General features: G+C 41.5%; 1 protein-coding gene across 2 annotated transcripts in view; it reads left to right on the forward strand.

Annotated features, from left to right (window-relative positions):
- Window positions 1-3,671: 3,671 nt before the first annotated feature.
- si:dkey-97m3.1 (fatty acyl-CoA reductase 1) overlaps window positions 3,672-22,240 on the forward strand; it is a 31,827-nt gene continuing 13,258 nt past the window's right edge. The window contains exons 1-2 of one of the 2 annotated variants that reach the window (XM_067491212.1): window positions 3,672-3,873; window positions 14,615-14,899. In XM_067491212.1, coding sequence (XP_067347313.1) covers window positions 3,865-3,873; window positions 14,615-14,899 — 294 coding nt within the window. In that variant the 5' untranslated portion in view covers window positions 3,672-3,864. The remainder of the gene's footprint in view (window positions 3,874-14,614; window positions 14,900-22,240) is intronic. The other variant, XM_067491211.1, reaches the window with a different exon arrangement.

A 22,240-nucleotide genomic window follows, 5' to 3' on the forward strand; every position in this document is an offset into this window, starting at 1 on the left:
AGACCACCACATTCTAATCACCTCTGTTCTCTTCATGAACATGTCCATTGACATCTGCACCAATCACCACTCTCTCCCCTCTGAGGATGCTCTGAATCACTTCATCTAACTCACTCCAGAATTTCTCCTTCTCTTCTAACTCACATCCTACCTGTGGGGCATAACCACTAACATCATTGAACATCACACCTTGAATTTCCAGCTTCAAACTCATTAAGATGTCTGATACTCTTTTCACCTCCAGAACATTCCTCACAAACTCCTCTTTCAGAATACTCCTATTCCATTTCTCTTCCTATCTGAACTCATAGTAAAGCAACTTGAACCATTCTTCTAAGCCTTGCTACCTTTCCACCTGGTCTCCTGGACACACAGTACATCCAACTTCCTTCTCAGCATCATGTCAACCAACTCTCTAACCTTCCCTGACATAGTCCCAACATTTAAAGTCCCTACTGTCAGTCCTACCTTCTTAGCTTTCCCCTTATCTCTTCCTACATACACTTCCTCCTCTCCTTCTTCAACCAACAGTAACCCAATTTCCACCGGTACCCTGTAGGTCAACAGCACCGGTGGCGGTCGTTGTTAACCCAGGCCCTAAACAATCTAGTATGGAAGTCATTTTAGGTGTGAAAGTCATGATATTAATTAAAATAATTAAATAATTAATTTGGCATGTGTTTTAAGTCGGATGCCCTTCCTGGCACAAGAAGACACTGGCTTGTGTCCCCTTGTGGTAGCATTTTAAATCTGTGTGTCTGTGTGCTTGCGTGTGCAGAGGTCAGGGCATCATATAGATGGGAAAGAAACACCAGGTGAGAGATAAGGCTCTGTGGGAGCGCGACAACGCGCTCTCCTGCAGAGGCAGCGCTGTTTGCTGCTGCCTGCTGGAAGCTGCTGGCTGGTGCCTGTATTGTCTGCAGGAGCAAATCAATCCAGGGCTGTGCACATGTCTCCACTGGGAGAGCGACAGGCTTTAACAAGCAGCTCTAATGTCCTTGGTGTCTCATTTCTAACAGACACCAAGGACACACATTAGGCACTAAGAACCACATTTGACATGTTTTTTTTAAAAGACATTAAAATGTACAATTTATATTTTGTATATTGTTATGCTTCAATCATTTGCAAAATTCCACACAAACACTAAAGCAGTGAGGAACAGGGTGTTACACAGATTTATGAGTCGAAACTGTTCATCCAAGCTGCACAAATGACTGTTTACCAGTATGGCTCATATCCCTGCTTCTCAGTTGCATCGATAGCAGCACACACACACACACAGACTATATGTAATTGACCAATGCGTGAGTCATATTTTCACAGCAGTGTTTGATGGGCTGCTGTGCCTCCTCCACCGTTGTCTCTGCTGTTCTCCCTCGCTGAACTGCTCCATGTAGAATCTCATCAACATTAAACATTTTGCCAGTAAATTAACCACAGCACAGAGACTTGGATCCAGATGCAGACCAAAGGGAAATAGTTCAGTGTGAATGTAAAGATTTTACAGACACTGCAAGACTTGAGGAAAGAGTCATCTGTGCAGTAAAGTGGGTAATCCAAAATAAGGTAGCTAACTTAATGTAGAGAGCAAGGTAAGTCAAGTTGGGGTAAGTACTTTGAATGCCATTAAAGTTCCCTCTGACTTCTCTGTATTAACACATTCCTCTACTTCTAGCTGAAGAACGCCTCCAGATGACTTCACTTGGAGGGACCTTTAGTTCAGATCGTGTCTTCCTGTTGCTCACGGCATTGATTTTGTAATCATGGTCAAACTTTTCCAGAGCTCTTCTAGATGACATCATCTTAACTTCTAATGGGGGAAAATTCTTCTGGGTGATGTCATCTGGGGGAAACAGACAAATATTTTAATAGAGGGAGGGTCAGGGGGAAGTTTAAAAGCATTGATGTACATTTACACATGACATCACATATTAACATGAGATCACGTGACTAGAAAACAAAAAGAACTAGCACAGTAATGTCCAAAAACACGAAAGCACTGCAAACACAGAAGCGGTCTGGGCTGTAACTAACAGTCTGTATGAGGACAGAACAATCCCAGAGTTAGCATGAGGTAAACAAAAACAAGGTTACCAGGAAGATCTGACTGATTGTAGCTGAGGTACCAGGAACTGGCAAACACAGAGCACAGAACACAGAACAGAGCTGACAAAACATCTCTGACAGCATCAGGGCTTTCGATATCTAGGTCCCAGATCATCTCAGCCTGGAGGAACTGAAGTTGTGCTTTTATCTGGTGAGTCAGGAATTGTTCTGTTACATGGGAGCAGAACTTCTTGTCTCACCTCGTTTAACATGTTTCATACTTCACGAGGAAAACCAGACAAGCTGTGCGGGGGGGGGGGGGGGGGGGGGGCTCAAGAAGGCTTAAGAAGCTGCAATGTGCTTTATGGTCAATAATCATGAAACACTTTTTAAACTCCGTTATGTGACTAATGCAAAGTAGATTCCCCATCACTTTCTAAGTTACACTCCTGAAATCAACAAATTAAAAATACATAAATACAATCCCAGTCAGGGTGGAGTGGCTACAATTGCTTCAGAGAAAAACATCAATTTCAGGTACATCCACTATTATGTTGCACAACGAGGATTAGCTGCCAAACAGGCCGACGTTGCCCTGTTCCTGCCTACGCTTTTATGAAAAATTACTGATTGTCCTGTCACAACACACTGTTAGCATGTGAGGGCCACGCTGAGGTTTGTGGGTCAGAGCCCCAGTTGGCAGCCGGCCCTTTATGCTTTCTCACACATTGTGATTAAGTTGCATTGCCTTGACATTTTGGGGGGGTGGTGGGGAAGCAGCTACAGTTTACTGCTCAACTGGCCACTCACCAGCACGCACAGACATGCACATGTGTTCTTACTCATAGAGCTGAGTGGAGATTTATCTTGTGGATTATATTATAGTTATTGTGCAGCTGTCAAAAAGCTCTGTCTGTGCCCTTTGACTAAGTGCCTCTGAAACTATGATAGACTATGTGAGCCATAAACAATAATAACAATAGCATCAACTGGTACGTTTTAAGGGTTCTCTGGGCAATAAGTGATCTGGGAGCATTGGATGCCAGCTGGCACTTAATATCTTTAATTATACATTGTTTTGAAACCAGGGATCTGACAGGTGTCTAATGTGTGAATGTCAATGAGCTATTAACTGCATAATACAGATTTGTTTTATGAGTGATTGGTGTGGGATACGTTGCATTCAAATAATTAAAAAGACACTTCAACTTGATCCCACCATTGACTAACTATGGATGAAATTCGTCAACTTTGGATAATGTGGATCTTGCTGCCTAAATAACTGCAAATGGAAACATGGAGAATCCCATTAATGATAAGCTGCGATAATGCATTAAAGATACAAAGATTTTTTTTTTTTTTTGAGGTATCAGATATTGTATTGGACACATTGTATTAACCGATTCCAGTTATCTAATAATCCTGGTTAAAGAATCCTACTACTTACTCGCCGACAATCAGTAAACGTACTAGGAGCGTCCGAACTTAACTTCACTGATTTTTGAATGAAATTTGGCGTGTAGCTCCTTCCGCCCACGACAGAGCGGCGTGTACCGGCGGGAAGAGGGGCGGGGGCGGGGTAACACGCCCTGCCCACTCAGCATCTCATATTTATGTAGCAGTCTGTCTTACTGCCGTTGTGTGCAGACAGCCAGCTAACCAGCAGGTTGGAACCGGGCGATTTTGACCGTGGAAGTAGTCTATCGTAGCAGCCAGAGCCCAGAGGCGGCCGGTGGGAGGAGGCAGAGAGTCCGCAGCTGCCGCATCGTACAACCTCTGACAGACGCAAGAGGAAAACACCACCCGGACTAAACAATGTCTACGGTAGGAAGCGTTTTATGTCTTTTGCGGTCTAGCGCCGGGTGTTATATATGTGTATATATATTTATATTTTACTTGGATCCGGGTTTGACTATGGATTTTGGAAACGAGAGGTCAGTGGCGGCACGGCGCTGCCGGAGCATCTTTCATTGGTTTTGCGGGCTCTGTGGTCAACATGCCGGGGCTGAGGACGCCGGAAAGCTCCGCCAGTTGGTAAAATTCGTACTATGTCGCCATCGCCTTCTTGGGTTTTGGGGCACGCGCCATGTTGAGAGTGTGCGGTGGACACGACGATTTGGTCGCCTCCGGCGAGCAGGGCGGCGGGGCTCGTTGGCGTCGCAGCCAGCGTGGAGCAGCCGTGGCGAGTTAGCGGTGGTTAGGCGGCTAACACACGGGAAGTGGCCTTCGAAACAAAAGCATAAACGCATGAAAACTTAACCAACTGTCGGCTGCTAACAGATCCGTGATTTGCTTCACTGAACTTCCGAAGCCACAAATACTTGGTCAGTTTGGCAACTTAACCATCAGGAATAAGACCTTAGTTTTGACATGTTATTCAGGTTTAATTAGCTAATGAACAGGTTCCAACCACCTGGGCAAATTAAACTCCTTCACAAGTACCGGACACATGTTCTCCACATTTATTAACAATCTTATTTGAACATCTTTGGAGTCCGGGGCTGTGGTCGTGTCCACCTTTGATAGTTTCGTGCACTATCCGGCTGCACCTTTTTTTTTTTTTTTTTTTTTTTTTTTGAGGTTTTGTTTTAAAGTGTTCCTGGAAGCTGGGATAGAAACCCCGGTCTTGATGCCATAGACTGAATTCACGGATTTGTTAAATAAAATAAAAACATTTATTTTTTTTGTCGTCTAACCATCGAAGATAAGATCTAATGTAGATCTGAAAAAGATTTATGTATGAAAACCTTCAAACCACCAACCGTGTGTGTGGTTTGTCATGTCGAGGCGAATCAACAAATTAACCTTGTGTCTCATGTGGTTCCTAATCGCGCTGCCTGAAAGCTCAGCTGACGCTGCTCCCGTGATGACTGTGTTCACATCAGGACTTGGGTTTCTCCCCCCCCCCCCTTAATGGACCTTACCTTTGACCTCCCCGCATGGACACAGAAGACACCAAACCCAAAGTTTAGTATCAGTTTCCACAAAGCGCACACACACCTGAGAAGGGGTGGCGTCAGTAATTATGTTAGAATTACACAAGCTTTGTGTGAAAGAGGTCAGCCACGTGTTTCTGTGCAGGATGCGTGTTGGAACAGGCCTAATGGATGCTGCTGTAGCAACACACTCTGCAACAGTCAACAAATCACTTTAGCATATCGACTGTTAATATTTATTTTTCTTTTTACTTCAGGCAAAATGGTTTTTGTTTCTTGCCTGTGTTTTTCCCCTTAACGATAGTAAACGTCTGGTTACAACAAACTCTAAATCTTATTTATAGGCCTGTGTGCAAGTGTGTGTCATCACGTCCTAATTTGAAGAGGCATGTGCAAGCACAAATTAAAGGTCATCGCACAATCTTTACTTTTATTGTGGTCTTGAACTGTGTCATGCTGGTTGTACGTTAAAGTAGAACTGTAGCTAACAGATACCTGACCTCCAGTTAATCACACTTTGTGTACGGAGTAATTAAAGCATTGGCTATTAGCACATGTTCGGTGTACCTTCACAAAAATCTTAGCTGGCATACAGCAAACAAGTAGATGTGTTGGCCATTATCAAGATTAGAGATTTTACTCGGCCTTATGATGAGGTAGATGCTTTTAGTTATAAAACTCCTTGAAAGCATGATGACTCTGCAAAGTTAAGGGGGTGAATGCCACCATAGACACTGGGAATATGGTGTATCGTTGTCTTCTAGAGAGGGAGCCTTAAAGTCCGTACGTCACTTAATGCAACCTGCCTTGTTTCTTTAGCAGCCTCCTGTCTTGTCTAAGCCCTATTACTTTTATTCTTTAGTTTACACAAGAGCTTCCGCTCTTGCTAAACCACTTCCTTGCATTTCCCTATCTGAGTAGTGTGTAGTAATGGTATGGTACACTAAACATAGGCATGGAGGGAAAGCGGCATGGGAGCAGGTTCTTCCTTGGTTCTCTGCTTGCAGTTTTCAGAAGGCTGTGATGGACATGACATTGTAGTGTCGAGTGCTGATGCCTTCTGGCAGTATTTTCGCAAATTGGCCTCGGGCTAATTGCATCTTGTTGAGTGATTTCACACGCAGAGATCATGTCTGGATGTAAAAGCCTTTAGCATGATTTGCACCCTCATAGTGCTTTCAGATGAACAATAAATCACACAGGAAATCCAGATGGTTGGTTTCCATCAAAGGAAGGAATCTCCCAGTAGACAATGCATGTGTCCCAAAGATTAACTCTCAGGCAGAATCATCCATCCGCTTGAAACCCTCTGACGTTTAAGGTCATGCATCAGAATTGTATATAGAATTGCTGTCACAGTTTTGGTAATATTGAACAGCTGTGCTTTAAGCCCAATGCTAAAATCACCATGCTAACAAGCTTACAGTAATGCCAACATGCTTAGCAGATGCAGTGTTCTCCATCTTTAGCTGGTCTCAGAATGCAATGTTAATTTCCCTTTATTTTTTATCTTTAAACCAGCCCACATTGTAGTTGATGCCAGAGCTGAAGTGCAGCTAAATGATACATCTTTAACGTATACGCCAACTAGGCCCTTCTCTATGCTAGAAAGCATCAAGGCTTAAATCAAATGTCTGTCAATCTGATGAATGGAGACATGTTGACAATAATATCAGATTAAATCCACAAACAGGTATTGGTTCCTGAATTTGCTATTGGCAGTTTGCCTTGTAACTAAAGATGAGTGGACACCTGACTTTGATGCTAAAGAGAATTTATTTATTTTTGATTGACTTGTGACTTTTTTGAAGTGTTGACGTTTGACTGCTTATGACTCAGAAGGGGGAAAAAGTGATCAAATCCAGCTCTTGTACCTACTGTTCAACTCTGATGTTCAAAAAGACACAACATAAAACCTGTAAAAGACTAAAGTGTTTCTAAGAGTATGCAATTAGAATTTTGATACACGAGTTTTAAACAGCAGTTGTGCTTCTATTGACACAGATTGACTGGAGCAGTCAAGATTAGTTTACCTATGCTGATTCAGGACTAGACCTGTTTGAACCCGTATGTTAAGACAACTCAAACGGAGTGGTTGCTTCTGCAGAAACACAATACTCTATACTTCAAGTGCTGCACACTTCTAAGAATTGTGAGTAATGTGGTACACAGTGAGCTGGATGTGTGTGTGGAGGCATTGTGCTAACACAATAAGTGGTATATAATAGAGATTGTATCTCTCCCTACAGGCAGACTGGGCATATTTACTAGCTGACCTGTTTACATTTTAAAGTATGTTGCTGGGAAACTGTATAGCCGAACAAGAATCACACAAGCTCTTTTCTATAAGCGCGCAGGGTGTGAGTCGAGGACTGAATTGAGTAATGGGAGGTGCAGTTGTGGTTGGTGGTTTGTGTGTTTGGTTTTGTTTGTTTTTTTTGTTTTGTTTTTTTGCTGCTTAAAGATAAATTGAGTCTTCAGGATGACTGGAAGACATTTTGAAGATGGAGTTTTTAAACTTTATTTATTTTTATTTTTTTTATATGTTTATTGGCCATTAGCTGTCACACTCACAATTGCTAAAACAAGAAATGTTTTAACATGCAAATAAAAATGTCATTGCCCAACAGTTCTCTAAATCTCAAAAATCTAAAGTGAGATCAAGGGGAAGGGGGGTTGTTCCTATAATTCACAAATTCTGCAGATTCTTTAGCGATCAGAATAACCTTCCTTGTGCTATGTGATGTCATGGGTTTCCTGTAGGTGTTATGGACTTTGGTTTGGATGCTACTGTTTTTGTGAATTCTCACGACGCCTGCTTCATTTATCACAAAGTTCATAAGTTGGAATTGTCTGATGGACTTGATGAAGTTGTCTGTAGTCTATTGTCACATGCCTCAGATATGTGGTACTGTAGGAGGTGCTGTTAAACAGGACTGACAGGTCTGAGGAACCTGGACATGCCACTTGGCTTAATGAAAAGTTCAGTATATACGGTGTTGGGAAACATCAAGAATATGCCTTTGGGGTGATGTTTGTCTGGGAATCCATCAGGGATGTTATAGCGTGGTGGCCCAGTTTGGTCGTTTGACTTTATGCTTTGCATAGATTCTCTTTACACACAAGTCTCGTCTTTCCTTGTGACCTAAGCATAAATATCTAACAGTATTTCCTCTCACTTGCCTGCTGATTAGTCTAATGAAACAAGAGCTCGTGATCTTGCTGCGATTGTATCCTCTGCACAGGCAACACGGTGCATCACAGTATTGACTGGGTGCAGAGGAGATTAAAGCAGCCACTCCCTGTGCTTCTCTGAAGTGAATAAAGAGCCTAAGAATTCAGATGCAAGATAATGAAGGACCCTGTTTATCTGCTTTTTACTAAAGCTCTTGAACAAGTTGTGTGCCTGCTCCATTATGGTGTGGTGTGTCAACTCTGCTTGTCGTAGCTTGGCTGCCAGGTGAGGTCATGTGGAGGAGTGGTTCTGTTTTAATTTTATTTTTTATTTTTTTTCCCCACTAGAAGCCGGGGAATATTTTAATTCGGTTAAGTTACAGTGAAGTTTAAAAGCTTTAATGTACACGTTTACACCCTAAACTAGCCATAGAGAGGCCAAAGCAGACCTCATCCTTTCCTTTGAAACACACTTATCAAAGACAATCTTGTCCTTTCGAGATAGATATTTGGCGAACGACAACCCTGCCCTCGCTTACTTATTTCTTCTAGAAAAGGAACCCAATTAAAATGAGCAAAAATTTGTTTTTGTGTTCTCGTGTCAAATTTGGCATTAAAGATTATCATAGTGTTAAAATCCCTTTTGTGTTTTGCGGCTACAAATCAGGATGTTCATGCCTCCTGTATTCAAAATGGAGGTCCACTCAGTTCTAATCTGCATAAAGGACGACTAGATCGATGATTCTCAAACAGCTCATCAAATTCTAGAGCTCCCCTGTGATTAATTATAAATGTAACTGGCAGCAACACAAGGTGAAGCTAAGTATGTTTAAAGTGCCGCCTTCTTGTTGGTATGTGTTACTGTAATCTCTTTGCACTGGATATCCGCTTAAGTCACTTGATCACCGATATTGATTTTCAAACAAGCTAGCTTTGGAGGCAGGTGCAAGGCGGGGTGAAGCCAGATTATGTCGAGGCTTTTCTTTACACAGATGCATACGGTGAAGGTTGGAATAGCATGCTGAGCCACAGCAATCCTGATCTTGCCTCTTTCCACATTAGGAAAATGAGCCTGCAAGATAAGTAACAGGACAGGGTTTTTGGGATAAGGATTTGAAACTGGCTCACCAGTTAGGGCCTGTTCGCTCGTCACTGCATATGTACAGTATGTGAGCTTGTCAGGCTGCTCAAAGTAAAGGCTTCTTTGAACAAAAAAGACCACTTAGTTCTCGGCAGCAGTATTTTGTCGCGACTGTGTCCCAAACACTCGAAAGCTCTAGGGAGAAGTTGAAATTTTAGATGCCTGTGTGGGTCATTAAATTTGTCAGTGAAGGTAAATGATAGTGTTACATGGGTAATTCAAATGTCCAACAGTGCGTTGTGGGTCTTTCCTTTTTAAACAGTCTGATGTGATTTCGACTAGCAAATATTTCCTTAAATTGTTAAGGTATGAAATCGTGATATTTCTAAGAGCTTGGGGTGGATGTGGACTTTCAGTCAACAAACCCAAAGGTTGAGTTTGCACTAATGGAACTGAAAAGCAGAAACTCAGAAGTTGAGTCTTTACACTTGTAGTAATTTTTGGAATTTCAGAGAACAGTGAATGTTGGAGCTCTACTTTAGCTAAAGTAGAAGTGTTAAACTTTCTTAAAAGCTTGTTTTGTTTTTTCCCACTCTGCAAACGGTCTTCTTGTTACCAATTTCTTACCAGGTTTTTGACATCTTGCCCCTGCTGCAGAGTATGATTGCCGGGCTGGCAAATGGACACCATGGCACAGAGACGGCTGGTGTAATTACAGGATGCCTCAGCCACCGTACATAATGTAGATTGTGTGCAAATAGACAGAAACTTAATGTTCACACACCAACTCAATCTTTGGGGACGGATGTCTGACAATATGCACCAGCCTTCATGTGTAGATTTCAAAATGGCTCATGGCTTAATATTAAAGCGATACTGCTTAAAGCCCATGGCTAATAGAATTAATTCTAATTAGATTAGCCTTTAGCTGCCTGAAAGGACCTGCTGCTTTTTTAAATTTTTTTTTTTGTGCATGCAGTAATGCAGTCTGGGATAAGGGCCCTTGAAAGTGCTGTGCAATCGCGTGGGTAAGTGGCAGTGTCACAACCTTATTGGAGCCGGGGGGCTGAGCTGGAGGATCCAGGAAAAGATGTGAGTCACCATCGTGGAAGGATTGTATGGGACTAGTTTAGCTTTTGGGTGGAGTTTTCAGTTCAAGGGAAAGAATCCACCTCTAGTCTAGCAATGATAATTGAGCACAAAAGTGTGTGTGTGGGAAAAGTATTTGCTCCAACATAAGTGAATAATTGGCATACTTGTCTACACAAAGGTCTGAGCATTGCGGCCATGGAAATTTTTTTTTATTTTAGTTTTTAGTGAAAATACCACCTGATATGTACATTTAAGCTTTAGCAACTTTACCAAAGACTGTTGTTAATTTCCCGTTTCAGTCTAAATGCCGTCCTTATCTTGCAATCATGACACTTCATGATCACAAGGATGCTAAGGGGCCTTATTGGTCTGCCAGTGTACTACGACGGTCACGTCAAGTCATTAGCTTTGACTCGAGAGCTTGTGCTGGTAAATTGACTGCAAATGACAATCGGCTTCAACAGGTGTGAGCTTAAACTTATCCATTTCTCAACTGCTTGTTTTAAGAAAGTTGCTCTGCTTTTCTCAAGGAGCTGGTCTAATCTTATCAGTTAATTTCCTCACCCTGATCTGCTCCCTCTGATTAAAGAACCACAGACCTGTTCATTTCCTCTTCTTGAGAGTGTGGTTCAAGTCTTTGTACAATGTTTCACCATTGTTTGGTGAAACATTGCACCTGCTGAAGCTACAAACTTGTCATGATGCTCCTTGAGACTTGTAACCTGGATGATAATGAGACTTGGCTCTGTCTCCTGTATGAGTTTAGCAGTTGGACCCAGACTCTTCAGAGGTCTCCATTTGCCAGGGATATAAAAACGCCTGCTGTGGTTGTACAGCTAATTCAGCTTTTTAGTTCTCTTTCAACACACTGTTGCCCCTGCTATTTGGAGAGACTTTTTTTGTTGTTGTTGTCGCTTGGCACTGGTGTTGAAATTGACTAATGCAGCCTTAATTTAATTGTTGGCCACATTTTGCTCTTTCCCACAGTCCCTTGCACACTTCCTGCCTCTGTGCAGTTTTGTCCATTTATAACAGCTTCAGCCAGTGTGCACCTGTAAAACCCGATTTTTGCCTGTCTCCAGGGGCACTCTGCTGACCTACTAATGGAAGTGCTGGGGGGGTGCAGAAGGACTGCAGAGCTGTGACTTAAAACAACCAACCTCTGATTTATTAAACAAAAAAAGCAGCAGGGATCTCCCGGGGTGAGAAGCTGAGGGGGAAAAAAACCCTTAATCAGAAGAAAAGACAATGAGTAATGCTAATACTGCTACCTAATGTGGGGAACAAACTGTTAATCATCACTTGCAGCCCAGAGTTTTGGGGTCCATTATCAATATCAAACTTTCAAACAGTACCCAGCACTAGTTATGTTAGTTCTAAAAGGAAGTTTGCCGATCTAATCGGTGAGCTAAGCTCCTGTTGGCTTGTAGCAGAGGAGGAACACTTTCACTGTCAGGTGTAAATCCATAGTGACTTTCAGGCCCTCTGCCTTTGCTCTCCTATCTATAGGAAATTTCTGAAGCACAGCTGGAATGCTGGGGGGCATCAACCTTGACTTCGACCTTTTTTATTTTGTTTGTTCTTTTAATTGTGGTGTCTCCAAACTTAATCTGTAGATATTACCTTGTCTGTCAATAGATGCAGGATAAATTCAAATCAATCAGTTTGTGTAAATGTGGACTCTGTCATCCTTTCCTCAGAAAACCAGTAGAAAAGAAATCAGGGGAAAATGGCCTATTGAGTCAAAGTTGAAAGCAGGGTTTTGTTTTTTCCCCTCGTGTAAGGAGAATGCGATGCAGTATTTCAGTGCAAGATTGTTTTGTTTTCTGGGCCATGTTTGGCTCAAGAGGATTTGGTTTCCCTCCTGTCTTTGGGCAGGCATGCTGGGAATCTGCTGCCCAGGAGAGAGCATGAATGAAACAGCAAAGGGGGTGTATGTAACGTCTATACAAATTGTAGCTCAGCTGAATCACTGACAGTGCTGATCAGCATCATCTTGGCTAAATGTTGTGCTGTTGCCACAGGCAAAATTTTACAAGTAGGCATAACTTGGTCTGGTGTTTTTACTGGCTGAATATTAGACGGGATAACCTTTGACACAATTGCTACCCGGCTCCTTTTGATGGGCTGGAAAAGGGGGGAATCCAAACAGGAACAGAAAGCTGTCCTTCAATTTTTAAGGGCCCGTGGTTCATTATTACACAAATGACACGTAACATTGGGAGTGTGGCTGTGAGCTAGAAGGCTTTGATGAGACACCTAGGTGCAGCCGGCCCAGTGAGCGAGAGAAAACATGGCTAAAGTCACATGACTGACTATATCTGACAGCAATTAAGTCAAGTTATTGTGTGAAGGGAGACAAAGTCTAAAACTGTGAAAATAAAATCTCCAATAAAACCCGCAGTGTGTTGACCAACTTGCATCTATGAAGTCAAATGTAAAAGATGAGCAATTTTTATGGAAGGAAAAGTAGCTTTTTGGTTTCAAAATTAGCTTTGTCACATCCCCCAAATCGTATATTTATTAATCATGGAAAGATGGCTTGTTCCTCAAAGTTCAGAGAACTCTAAAATGCTTCTGAAAGACAAACTCATACCTTTTTCCATCATTGGAACAAATGATGGACTAGCGGCTGTTTTTTTTGTTAATCAATGCAACTTGAAAATCAGTCATGTTGGCCTCAAACACTTCCGTTTGTTTGTGTTTTTATGTTTTCTGTTACTGGCCAAATGACTGTCTAACTAATCAGCAGCATAATATTTAAAATAATTTTGGCTTCACTCACATTTGACTCACATCTTAACTATCTGCATGGCTACAGATGACATGGGGTGAGAAGCAACCATATGTTTAGATGATTAACTACAGATGCCCCCAAATTATGACTAATTGGGCATCTCAGTCTTAATCAGTGTACAGGAAAATAAAATGTGTGCTCATTAAAGCCTCGACCGTTGCTGTTTAGCTCAGGTTTTTAAGCCGTTTGTAACACTGGTCGGTGACTAATCTAATGACCAGTGGTCAAGCCTTCTGAATGCAAGTGGCCATATCAGATGTTTGTCTAGTAACCACGTAGGATTTATGGTTGTAGTGAATTCAGTAATGAAGTCCCAACTAATATTTGTGTGGGACCCTAATCTTAGGATTATCTTTACACTGTATGATAAATCAGATCTTTTAACCCATCCTCATCTGGTGGTGATACAGCTTTGCTTTTCTCACAGCATCATCCTAAGGAAAGTCTCTACATATATGTAACTGTCTACAAAAAGTTAATATCTGAAGACTCCTAAAACTGAAAGATGCTCCCTCCACAATCAAGAGTCTCAGTTTTAAGACCTGTTTGAAAAACTGAACTACTCCTTTAAGGACAAGTCTAGGTCACTTTATCTTGGGTAAATTTGTGTATTTAGCTGGAAGCCACAACATTTACACAATGACTCAAACCTGACTTGCCCAGCAATGTTTTTAGATTAGTCACCATGTAAACTTCATTGTACAAGTATAACCTTGAGTAACCATGATGAGCCTCGATCTGAGAATCTCCCCTCAAACCCAACGCAAGACCTTGAGGAAGTGTAATTACAAAAAATGATTGTGCAAACAGAACCTCACACAGCAATGGATGACACAACCATCTCAAACAAGGTTAAAATGTTCTTGGCGCAGATAAGAGTCCTGTGAAATATGGATTTTTGTATATTCTGTACTGTTGTGGTTAGAGCTGTTGGCTCACACAAGGTAGAGATAGTAGATTATAAGCTTGGTGTCCTGCCCTTGAGAGTAGAGGGAGTATTTCATATTTGCCCATTTTTGTTTTTTACTGGAAATGAGAGGTTTATAGCTCCCACCTTAAATTTTCTTGTCTTCATAAATTAATGGATTTAACAACTGAAAAGTAATTTATGTTTAAAGCACTACAATCACTCGTATTAACTACAGATGCACACAAGCTAATGTTGCACTGCCCCTGAACATTGCGTTTGTTTTGTTTTTTTTAATGCTACATTAATATTCATAATTTCCATGGATGGCTGTTTCCTCTGGCACAAGTAGTTTCTGGAAAGAAGTTGCACAATGGATGTACCTTGTTTGCCTTTCAAACTGAGTGATTTGTGTAATTTCCCTGTTCGTGCTGTTACACTGGGATTCTCAGGTTAGACTTGCCTCCTCTCTGCATGGTTGGATTGAACTCATGTATTCGCACACTTCAAGTGTACTTCATGATGGAGTATTTTGTAGGTTGTTGCCAGGCCTCACATTCTCCCCCCTCCTTGCACAGGAACTGTCTGAAAGCCGGGACCTCAACGGGTTGGAGCAGGAAACAAACGGAACAACCAGACCGACGGACATCTGCAGTGGCACAGTGGGAAGCAGCATGGCGTCCATAGCAGAATACTACAGTGGCAAGAATGTGCTGATCACGGGAGCCACTGGCTTTATGGGAAAAGTGCTGGTGGAGAAGCTGCTGCGATCTTGCCCTGAGGTCAAAGCGCTCTACATCCTGGTCAGACCTAAAGCTGGGCAGTCCATGCAGCAGAGAGTCAGTGAAATGATGAAATGCAAGGTATGAAACTTCGACTTTATATAATGCTGAGGGGAACATTAGAGTTGCACTTTGCACAATGTTTAAATTATCAATTGACAAGTTCCTAGTTTCAGATTCATGTAGTTTTGTTTATACATAGAAAAACACAGAATGACACCATGTTTAGTTGCAAAGATTGATGAACTGGGTCAAATCCGGGGTCAACCGGGAACCAGGTCAAACTAGAATTATGGAGTGAGGAATTGCATTCACTCGAGGTCTTTCTGTTTCGACAGACAATACCAGCTGCCCTATTGCACAACACTCTGATTATGAAGCTCTCCCTGTTGAATTATTGGTACACGAGACAAGCGGCCGCTGGTGAAGTGTCAGTCTTTGTACATTCTAGAACTTAACCTTGGGTTCCATTCATTAATGGCAAATGGGGAAACTAAACAATTTGCCTTTTTTGCAAAAATCTGCAACTTTAAGTTGATGGCATAGTTGACAAATTCATACAAAACAGCTTTGCTCTTTTTTTTGCCCACACTGCATGAATTGGTGCTATATGGGGGGAAAAAATTTAAAACAAGCAAATTTACAAAATATTACCCCAGTGATAAACAATAGAACATAAAATGAAAGATGTTTCTATTGGATAATGCCATAACACTGCCCTTCTAAAATGTGAGGGGGGGGGGCATCAGTCTTGTCCCTTGTGTTGGGAATCATAATTGCCTTGGCGTGTACATGGTATGGCTTTACGTGTTCTGTCATCTGTAGTAGGTTAATATGGGAAAGCGGCGAGAAGAGGGTCTACATTAAACATTACAGCAGCACTGAGGCAAAGAATCCAGGTGACATTAAGCACATTGGGGCATTTGACTAGTCAGCTGTTAATTCAAATTTCTATTCAAACCAGGGCTTTTCAGAAGGAGTTATGGTAATGTATGTTTACAGAGCAATAAAAATTTGCCTGAATTATTATTGCAGCAGCTGCTGTTGCCATGGTGACACAAACTCGATAACCCCAGAGTAGCCCAATAGTTGTCTGTGTGGCTTTTAGTCAGAGAGTAATACAGAGTCTGATCAAGAAGACAAAGGTTAACTAACCAGCAAGATTTCATTGAACATTTGTGGTGGTTGATCAGGAGAAGGTGAGAAGGAGGATAATGGACAGGTTGCAGAAAAGACGGGGACCAGAGGGATCAGACCAATGCCGAAGCAAAAGGTTGATGAGCAGTGAAGGGAAGAGGGAGGAGTAACTGGTTGGAATGAGCGCTGAATATGTGGCGTCAGCTGGATCAGGCCAAAAGCAAAGCATGACTCAACAAAAAACTATGTTGGCCTTAATGAGGACTGATGTTGGGCGTGTATTGAAGTGCTTGGAAACAGCTGCTCTGTTTGTGCTGCTGCTCTGTTTGGGTGGCGTTGGCCTCAAACTGTCAGTACACCTGTGAAAATCGCTTTCGTCTCTATTACATTCCCTTTTTGGTCTCGCTCTTATAGCATATTTTTACTTTCATTGAACCTCATGGAGATTCATTATTCTTCTCACTGCTGGCTTTCATTCCACCAGTTAAGGTGAGCAAAGATGCTTTAGCCATCAGCAATTCACAGAATGCCTTTCTCACGCTGTAATTATTTCTCTCGAGTGCAACGGTGCAGCAGAAGCACCATGTAACAACCTGTAACTTCTACACAACAGAAATGAGGATTGTGGGTGACAGGAATTTAAACGGTTTGAAATGTTTCTCGGCTCTAGCTCTTAGGGAAGAAAATTATGAGACAGTTCCTCTTAACCTTAACGTGACAACAATGGCAAGAATTTAATGCCACAGGTCAGAAAGCCCAAAATGACAGTGGTAGCAGCTTTTTCAAAGATGGCTAAATCAAAACAGGCTGTTTAGGTTAAACTATGCTGGTTGGTTTATTTATTTTTAAGTACAAAAAAAACTTACTAATTGAAACAAACAAACTCTATTATGGCTGAACAATTTATCTTTAGCCTTGGCTCAAGTTTACTGCTTTCAGGAAGCTAGCTCACTTTTAATACCCGTACATCCTAGTAAATTGAGCTCCACTGCTAGTGTTAAGCTCAGAGGGTCACATCAAAACCTGTCAGTTATCATCCAATCACTGAAAGAGACCTCTCCAAACAGGATTCTGAGACAGCAGTGCTTAGTCATTTTGCTGTTACACTCTTTGGATGTTAGAAACTCTGTATCACAAATCTGAATAATTGATTTTATTTTTGGCAGTATAGGTTGCTTCGTAACGCCTGTCACACATCCCGGAGCAATGGCCAGATAGTCCTGTAAATCCAAAATGGGATCAAGTGTTGTCAGCAGCTGTCACAACAGTGCAATGCACAGAAGTTTAAACAAACTAAAATTTCAGATGTCTTCCTCACAGATGCTGACATAATTTATCAACTGGTAGTGTTCACAGTATTTCAATCACCATTTTCTATTGGCTTTTGCATCACTGAGTGTCAGAACACTGCTTGATCCTCTGCCAAATACAAACGCGTTCAGGCTTTGTCCGCATTCATGAGTGAGGTCATTAAATTTCCATGACCAAGCCCTAAGTACCACTTGGTATTCATGCAAGCCTTTAGGTCGGTGTTATAGTATTCAGAATTGGGATAATTCATGAAGGAGAACCGTGGTTTTGTCTCTCGAGCGTCCTCTCCTATCATCCTTGCAGCCAGGCCAGTATCTCCCTTACCACCTGTTGCTAGGTAACCGTCAAGAGATCTGTCCTGTGGTGGTTTTTCAAAGGATGCAATCGGGGCAGCTGCCCTGAGCAGGACAAGGACACACCGATAGGAATCTTATTGTCTGTGTGCATCTCTGCTGCACCAACTCATTGACCTTTTAAACTCTGTCCCTCTTTGCAGGGGCTACACTGATACAGTGGAAATATTTAGAAGCCTGAAGCCATTGCTTTGGTGCCAGGCACTGAATGGCATGTCAGGCACTTGATACAAGTAGGCCTCTAGGCACACAGGGCCTCTCTCCTGCTCTGTGGGGTGCTTTTCCCACCCACTGACAGGCTGTTGATCCCACTAACTGTTCTATGTTTCATCTCTGAGGCTGTGCAGCATCTTCATACTGCAGGACCAGCTCTGTAGTTGTAAGAGTGGGCTGCAGAGGTGGGAGGTGAAATGCTTTAGGTAGGATGAGGGCTCTTGTGGCTTTTGCCTACGAGGCAGGATCCTGAAAAGTGGGCAGTTTAGCCAGTAGTGCAGTCAGACAACTTGATGATTGCTTTAGAAGCTAAAATGATTATTTGATAGAAAATGTGGTGACTTTACTGGGTTTTCTCTGTACGTCGTTACAGAATAAAGTCAAGTGCCTTGAGATGACTTTGTTGTGAATTGGTGCTATATAAAGTTGAATAGAATTAATAGGGTGGCACATTTTCCCAGTAAAAGGGTAGCTTGTCCATTACACCTTGGCCTACTCTGTTTGTGTTTTTAAGTGAATTTTGTGTTGGTGCTTTAGAAAATGTCTGTTTTATTTAACTGTAGTATGTTGCTCTTACCAATGAGAATCAAAAGGTTTTTTGAGAGTAAAGAGTGTAATTATGGGCTGCTTTCCTGGTGTAGATTTTTTTTTTTTATATATATAATTTTTTTTTTTTTTTTTTTAAATCTGAAATTGTTTTATCACACTGTTAATGGCTTTATGGTCTGAGAAGTGCTCAGTTTTTACCTTAGGAAAAACGTAAAATAAATTCACCCCACACTGACCATCCTGTGATAGCTGAGGAACTGCATGCCTAGAATACCAGGCAAAGTCACATGAATGTAAAGTAAATGAGGAACACCCGAATCTTCACAGAGGGGGGCAAAAGGGACTAAAGTCTTGGACTGCAAATTACATCCAGTTTATTAAACAAAGTAGCACATGAAGTGTTTCGGTGAAGTCTTTAAGACAGCACTGAGATGCATAGTGTAGACCCAGTTCAGAAGACTGTTGTAGCCCAGCTGTTCCAGCCCAGCTGTTCCAAAGTGGAAAGTCTGCCAGACAGTTTTCCTTCAATAGCCATGTTTCCAGGTATCTGTGGCAGAAGGCCCTCTGAGATGTGATGTGATGGCTTTTTTACAAGTTGCCCTGATCCTCAAGCTGTAGGACATTTACATCAAGTGTAGAGAATTGGGGAACATGAAGGATATTTCAATAAAGCGTCACAAAGCCTAAAGTTTCTCAATTTCCTTGTTTTTGCATTAGTAGTTTGGTGTGTTAAAGGAAGGTCTTGGTTGGTCAAGATCGACTGCCTGCTTTTTATCTCGATGGGTAAAAGTCTCAGGACAGATGAGAACGTTAACTTAAGACCTAGTGGACATATACGGTTGGGTGCAGACATTACACCCTATATTAAGGGGATGCCAAATATGATCCAATGCATTAAGTTGCTACAAATGTTCCTTTTATCAGAAGTAACAAATGTTCAAGAAGTTTATAAAGCAAATGATAAAAATGACAATTAGTGCAGTTTATTAACTTAAAAATTATCGATTTTTGAAGTAACATTTGTATTAGCTGAATGTGCATGAAATATGAAACCTCTTTCAAACGTTGCCATTTTAAAAGGTGACGCAAAGTTTTGCTTCAAACTGTGTAAAATGGCTTGAAGTGACAGACCTGCACAGTCGGCAACTACCTGTAGCAATTGGTTGCTTAAAAGCGTGTCCTTTCCCTCGGGGTTGGAACAACCGGGCTAAAAGGAGAGGGGCTATTGGCCTTGAATTTAAGGGAACCAGTGACACAACTCTGAACGGGTTTTATTTTTATTTCCCCCTTCTGGGCTTCAAGTATAAATGAGGTTCAGCTTAAGTAACAGTGGTCTTGTTTTTGCAATGTAAATATGCAAAAAATTCAGGACCCTGCAAATTTAAACATCCAGAGTACAAATCAGTTTTTGTTTTTTTTGTTTTTTTAATCTCATTTAATTATGATATTTAATGAACACACAGCTTGTAGCAAGCATCTTAAATTATTCTTGTCTTCTGGCAGTTTGTGCTTGGAGGTTAATACAATTCTCCTTTGCTCAGCATGAGATGGTCCAAAAGACTGGAATGTGATGCCAGCAGCTCACAGTGCTTAAGAGCAAAATTCTACATTAAGTATCACTGCAAACCTTTATGCTCTTACTGATATTTTCCATTGTTGTGTATAGTGGGGCCCAGAACCCCCCCCCCCCATCACCTTGCTTTGAGCTGTTCCCTTACACTCCTAAATTCCTAATGACTCATCGCACCTCCATTGACGGAGAAAAATTCTTTGCCTCCACTTAACAGATGACCCAGAGACTTAGTCTCCTAAGGAACGGACAAGAAAGCAAGTGTGGCTGGTATCTGAGAAGTGATGGCTGCCTGCATCTTCCATGTTTGGTATTTTATGCTAATGTCCATTGTTCAGTGCTAGTTTGTTGGCTGTAATATCCTGAGGAGAAAAATCACTTTTCCTCCCCTTTTTCAGTAATTCCGCTCACATTCTATTTGACTAAATTAGATGGTGCATGTCAGGAAATGGAGGTCAGTGCTGAGGGTGCAGCCATTAATTGCTTCTGTCTGACACACTTTGGCAGAACTTCCCTAGCTACAGTACATTTTCCAGCCTGTTTGCCTCCAATTGGTGCAGTTTGGCTTGCTTGGCAGCAAAAAGACCAACGGTGGCAAAAATTTAAATCTTTCTAAATGATTGATATGATTTGTTCCTTGGACAATACTAAATTATTTTTTTTTTTCTTTTTTGACTTGCCAATTTGTAAACTTGAATACTCTTTTGCCATTTTGTCACCTCTGTTCCAGGGCATGTCTGTGTGAAGAGGGTGGGGTAAACTGTGAAGCCCGGTTAAAAGGCATTTGGCAATAATGATCTGTTGAAATGGCAAAGCTTACTCAGCTGTAAGGGAAGTGCCAGTAGCATTTTAAAAATGTCTTAAAAATGTCAATGTCCATTGCAGAGAGGGAACATTTCTGTAAGGTGACCTCATGATATAGCCCCCTCCACACATCGATATGAAAAGTCATGCAGAACTGATTGACGTTTGTTCAAGGCCATGACTTTGACTATAGAATGTTTATTCTGCACAGAGTGGTGAGGAGGCTATTGTACGAGGCAGTGTGGGGGTTTGAGAATAGTGCAGTGGAAGGCTGGCACAAGACCACTTGCCATCCAAAGAGCCTTTTACAAAAGAACACCACAATGCCATCCTCTGCTTATGTCCATAACAAAGAGCACTCTGAAGCCCACAATCTACGCCCTCATTTACCCTTGTGAACCTGATGCGCTTTCTCCCTTCTGGGTCTTTCCACAATTTTAATTTGGCATAGTCATGCTTCAAATTGCTTTTTGGCGAAGGGCATCCTATTGGGTACACTCACTACTATTGTGCGAGTAGTGGTAGAGGGACTGTACTCAAGTTACACTTTAAAATAAAGTGTAGGGGTTTGTATTTCTTTACATCAGCAAGGCCAGTTTTGTGTGACTTGCAATACAGTACTAAGAATGAAATGTGCTGCTGGGAAAGACATGAGAAACCTCCTAAGAGCTGTGTGTGTAGCGTGACTCTCCACAGAGCAATGTTTGAAAGGCCCAATGAACTGTACTTGCTGGGTGGTGCGTGTTATGTAGCTAAACTACTTTAGTTAACATGGATTAATATAATGAGAATAAAAATAACTTTACATCACCTCTGCCTGGTGGTTTTAAACTATGCCCACTCACCTTGCAGAAATTTGCACATAACTTTTGACGTTTGACTAAATCTCTCATGTAAATAATTATAGCAGGTGGAGAGGAAAAAATTTGGTTCATGCAAAGATGACAAAGTTGCCACTTGTTGGCCTGGCGGTTATTGCTCAACTGCTGCTCTTGAGTAAATGCATCTGAGCTTCCCACATTGTGTTGCCACAGTGAAAGTGGAGGTTTTTAAAATCTTCTGCTTTTGTGTGTAACTTTTTTTTTTTTTTTTTTTGTGTGTTAGACAGTAAACTGATCTGGCTTTAGCGATATCCCAAACCTACATTTGTGTTTGCACCCTGCCACAGTACTTGGCTGATAAAGTCCTGATTTGATACATTCATACAATACTTTCTTTTTTTTACAAATTTTTGGCACTGCTCCATTTTAAAGGTGGTTGTAACCTTACAATGAGCTGTGTCTAAAGTTAGCTTTAGTTGAAATAAAATGTAGTTAAGACAAAAAACTACATATTGTAGTTCCTCATCTGCCAAACAATGTGCTTTTCTCCTCTTGCCAGTATTGCTTTTGTTGGACAAAGGGAAGGGGAAAAAAGTGGTTTTGATCTCAACGACAATTAGAAAGCCATTATATCAACTGCTCTGTACATCGTGCAGGAAAACAC

Source organism: Channa argus, chromosome 21 (assembly GCF_033026475.1).
Source record: "Channa argus isolate prfri chromosome 21, Channa argus male v1.0, whole genome shotgun sequence".
In the NCBI taxonomy this organism is placed as follows: Eukaryota; Metazoa; Chordata; class Actinopteri; order Anabantiformes; family Channidae; genus Channa; species Channa argus.